This window comes from Cynoglossus semilaevis, chromosome 7 (assembly GCF_000523025.1).
Source record: "Cynoglossus semilaevis isolate Cse_v1.0 chromosome 7, Cse_v1.0, whole genome shotgun sequence".
In the NCBI taxonomy this organism is placed as follows: Eukaryota; Metazoa; Chordata; class Actinopteri; order Pleuronectiformes; family Cynoglossidae; genus Cynoglossus; species Cynoglossus semilaevis.
The window spans coordinates 13,623,514-13,627,395 of NC_024313.1; the positions used below are offsets into that span (position 1 = coordinate 13,623,514).

The window sequence follows — 3,882 nt, forward strand, 5'->3', positions numbered from 1 at the left end:
CTCCTCCTGCTCCCTTCCTCCTGCTCTGTTCCACATCTGCAGCCTGAAGATTCCACCGCGTCTCAACAGGAACGTTGGTTCTTCTCCTCCTCATCCTCATCCTCATCCTCATCCTCATCCTCCCTCTGCTCCAGCTGTGAAGAAGGTGGAGGCAGCTCCTTCTCCTGGGGATGGACCTGTGGCTCCTCTGTGGAGTCCTGATCTTCCTGCACATGTCTGAAGGTACGTCGTCTGCAAAAATGATGATGTAATCAAACGTTCAACATTTCTTCTTTATTAATGATCCTTCAGATCAATCGCACCTATTGTTAGCTAACTGTTAGCTAACTGTTACCTAACTGCTAGCTAATTCTACTCTTTGGTTTGGGCTAAAATCAGTGATTTTCTCTATGAGGTTAGGTCTGTGTCACTCCCCTCCTCCTCCTCTCGCCTCCTCTCTCCAGTCTGCTCCATCTCTGGGACTGGTCTCAGTGTGGAGAAGGGCCCACTGGTGCAGCTCGCCCACAGGGCCCAGCATAGACACAAACGCTGCTCCTGTGAGAACCAAAAAGATGGAGAGTGTATTTTCTTCTGCCACATCGGAATCGTCTGGATCAACAGTCCCAGGTGGGAGAACCTGAGTTCTTAGTACTTACTACCTGGTACAGTTCTTATTAGAACTCATTCAGAACAGTTCCTCTGGGTTCTGTGTAATGGTTTGTGTTCACAGTCATGTGGTTCCATACGGTTCTGGATCAGTTCGACAGAAGAGAGAAACCGAACGCTGCCTCTGTTCAAACTCACAAGACCAACGGTGTGTGAGGTTCTGTTCTACTGACAGAAGGTGAGGACGGACACACACACACACACACACACACACACACACACACACACACACACACGTGTTATTGTTGTTTTTGTTTATGTTTCAGGAGGAAACTTTCATCAGCAGAAAAACAACACAGATACAAGGATGCATTATGGGAGCGGGGCGTGGCCAAACATCCAGAGGGCGGGGCTGACCTTTGACTGTGTTTGTGTCAAATCACTTTTATATCAAATCATTGTATTTACTTTTACCTAAAGCGTTGCAGGAAGTGGGAGGAGCTTCTCCTGCGACACTTCCTGTTCTGACGTTGACTGATGTTTACTTCAGTTTTACTGTTAGCATAGTCTGACACTGAACAGAAGTTAGCAGAAACATAGCTGTAGCTAATTGTAGATGGATGTTGACGTATTTCCGACAGGTACAAACAAATGTTAGCATTAGCTTACACCTGTTACTATTGAGTCAAGTGCTGTTAGCAGCCAGATGTTAGCTCTTAGGACACATCTTTTAGTCATTAGCAGTGAAATACGGTATATCCAGTTGCTAACTTCGGCGATCAGTTGTTATCAGGTTTGTCAGTAATTTAATAGCAGACGTTTGTTGCTGGCTATCAGATAAAAGCTCATCTGTTAGCACTCACCTACTGACAGCATTTGTTAGCTGCTGTCAGCTTGACAAAGCTGTTTACAAGTATGTTAGCAATGACTTCTTAGTTGTAACCGGCTAGCTATTAGCTGTCAGCAGTCACCCTGCAGCCATTCAAAATAGAATCTTAAGAAGTTAGCCATTAGCAGTTAGCAATTATTCATTTACATAGAGGACAGTGTCGTGGACAGTTATTGTTTGTGAGCATCTGTTAGTAACTCAAAACTGTTGTCACAGCAGTGTGTTCTGACGTCATAGAGATTTTTATTTTTTTCACAATAAAAATATAATATAAATGTGTAATTTGTTTAATTGTTGATGAACATTTTCTAATTATCAGAATAAACTCCTGAAGAGAACACGGAGATCTGAGGTTTTAGAACTGTTACAGAGAAATTCTGACATCTTGTGGTGAAAGAAAGAAAACCACAAAACGAATCCTTGTTTGAAATAAACAGCACGAGGCCGTTGACACGCGCACATAAACACGTCATCGCGTACAGCCAATAGGAGGTGAAGATACTGAGTCGACGTCCGAAGTTCATAGGTCGCTGTAATTACGACCTCCACGATGTAAACAATCAAAACAACAACAATGTCATTGTATATTTATGTATTTATTTATCTATTTTCAGCCCCTCACTAAAAACAAAACTCTGCCATTCACTGACCTGACAGTGACGTACGCGTTTACCTCTTGTTCTTGTACATCCGGGTCACAGCTACTTCTCCTTCCGGTGGTAACTAGTGTGAGTGAGTGTTACTTGTTTTTGTTTACGCGTTGTGTTTACTAAACCGCTATAAAGGCTGGACGAACGGGACCATGAAGTGTGTCGTGTCTGGCTGTCCGAACCGAATGGTGGCGCCGGACCGGATCCTAAACCGACCACCGAAGAGGTTTTTCAGCTTCCCCACAGAACCTGCTACAGTCAAGGTACCAGAGCCACCGGCAACCAGTCACGAAAGCTGGCTTCACTTTCTTACGTTGATATCAGTTTGATGTCGGTTAGCTTCCGGTTCTGTTCAGGAGTTCATCTCGTTGACAGATAAAACCAGTGTAATGAGTTCTAAAGAGTTCCTCTGTTGAGTGACACAGCCTGACCACAGGAGGCAGCAGAGGAGCAGCAGTGATCAAACAGATGTCGGCCTCGTAACTTAGCACCCGTAGTTTAACGTCGACAGATTCGTTTTCTGAATAAAAGCCGTAACAGTTCAAAGCTAACGCAGACGTCTGCTCAGGTTTGGTTGGCGGCGCTGAGGGAGTTGGACAAACAGGAAGAGGCAGAAGAGCACGTGATCTGTGAGGACCACTTCCTGCCTGATGACATCACTGGTAATGGAGTCAAAGAGGACGCCATTCCCATCATGCCCCCTGACCTGGACGGAGGATTGGGTCTGAGTGGCAGCTGGGGAGCAGCAGCAGAACAGGAGGAAGAGGAGGAGGAAGAGGAGGAAGAGCAGGAGGAAGAGCAGGAGGAGCAGGAGGAGCAGTTGTTCCTCCTCGGAGTCGGCCGTGATGATGGTGGAGACCCGGCTCCTGCTGTGACAGATCCTCCACAGCAGGTCAGACACAGGTTGATGTTGAAGCTAACGCTTAGCAACAACAGCAACAATGAGTTGTTTTGTCGTCACCAGGCTCCAGGTCCTGGATCAGAACCAGAGGCTCCAGCAGCTGGAAGCAGCAGGTGACTCTCCTCCTCCTCCTCTTCCTCCTCCTCCTCCTCCTCCTCCTCCTGTATCACAGACATGTTGTTTGTGTTTATATATATACTGTATATGTGTGTATATGTTTGTCTGGGGGGGGGGGGGGGGGGCTGCCACACACTTGAATGCTAAAATATATTTCATATTTATATTATGACAGTAATCGTAGGAAAATATCAAAAATAATGTTGGGCCAGATAATACTGTCCATGGCCCAGAACCGGCCCGCGGGCCACCTGTTGTTCAAAGACAGAACCTGCTTGTTCTCCCTGGTTCCCAGTTCTCCTGAGGCCCAGACGACCGGGTCCCCCCCCACATCCACCACCACCGGTGAGTCAGGGGATGGAGTGGGCGGAGTCAGAGTGTCGGAACTCCACTGCTGATTGGTTGATTTTCTGTGTTGATGACCCGCCCGTCCCTGTCCTCAGACATAGCTGTGCTGACCCGACGATTCCTGGACCTGCTGCTGGCGAAGCCAGACGGTGGCCTGGACCTGTGGAGGGTCGCAGCCCGGCTGCAGGCGGGGTGGCGGCCGATCTGTGACATCATCAACGTCCTGGACGCTGTGCACGTGATCCAGAGGGAGTCTGTCGGCAGGATCAGGTGGATGTGAGTCCACGCTCAGCTGTGGTTGACTTGGTCTGCTCTGACCCCTCTGACCTCTCTGACCCCTCTGACCCCGCCCCTCGGTCTGCAGAGCCAACGCTCCGGTCTCCAGCTTCCTG

At 48.1% G+C, this 3,882-nt stretch overlaps 2 protein-coding genes across 2 annotated transcripts in view; both read left to right on the forward strand.

The window, feature by feature from the left end:
• The first annotated feature begins 6 nt into the window (after positions 1–6).
• LOC103381389 (endothelin-3) lies at positions 7–1,934 on the forward strand. The gene is made up of 4 exons (XM_008313702.3): positions 7–222; positions 444–606; positions 710–823; positions 912–1,934. Exons 1-4 carry the CDS (start codon positions 171–173, stop codon positions 1,006–1,008), a joined length of 426 nt encoding a protein of 141 aa, XP_008311924.1. The 5' UTR covers positions 7–170; the 3' UTR covers positions 1,009–1,934.
• Positions 1,935–2,130: 196 nt separating this feature from the next.
• Positions 2,131–3,882, forward strand: part of LOC103381390 (transcription factor E2F1-like) — an 11,343-nt gene continuing 9,591 nt past the window's right edge. The window contains exons 1-5 of the mRNA XM_017033466.2: positions 2,131–2,387; positions 2,693–3,138; positions 3,438–3,487; positions 3,586–3,766; positions 3,855–3,882. Coding sequence (XP_016888955.1) covers positions 2,277–2,387; positions 2,693–3,138; positions 3,438–3,487; positions 3,586–3,766; positions 3,855–3,882 — 816 coding nt within the window. The 5' untranslated portion in view covers positions 2,131–2,276. The remainder of the gene's footprint in view (positions 2,388–2,692; positions 3,139–3,437; positions 3,488–3,585; positions 3,767–3,854) is intronic.

Excerpts from the sequence above, each read along its gene's own strand:
- LOC103381389 (XM_008313702.3), top strand. The coding sequence starts at position 171 with ATGGACCTGTGGCTCCTCTGTGGAGTCCTGATCTTCCTGCACATGTCT. Across the intron at positions 223-443 it reads CTTCCTGCACATGTCTGAAG|TCTGCTCCATCTCTGGGACT; the intron begins GTACGTCGTCTG and ends TCCTCTCTCCAG. Across the intron at positions 824-911 it reads TTCTGTTCTACTGACAGAAG|GAGGAAACTTTCATCAGCAG; the intron begins GTGAGGACGGAC and ends TTTATGTTTCAG.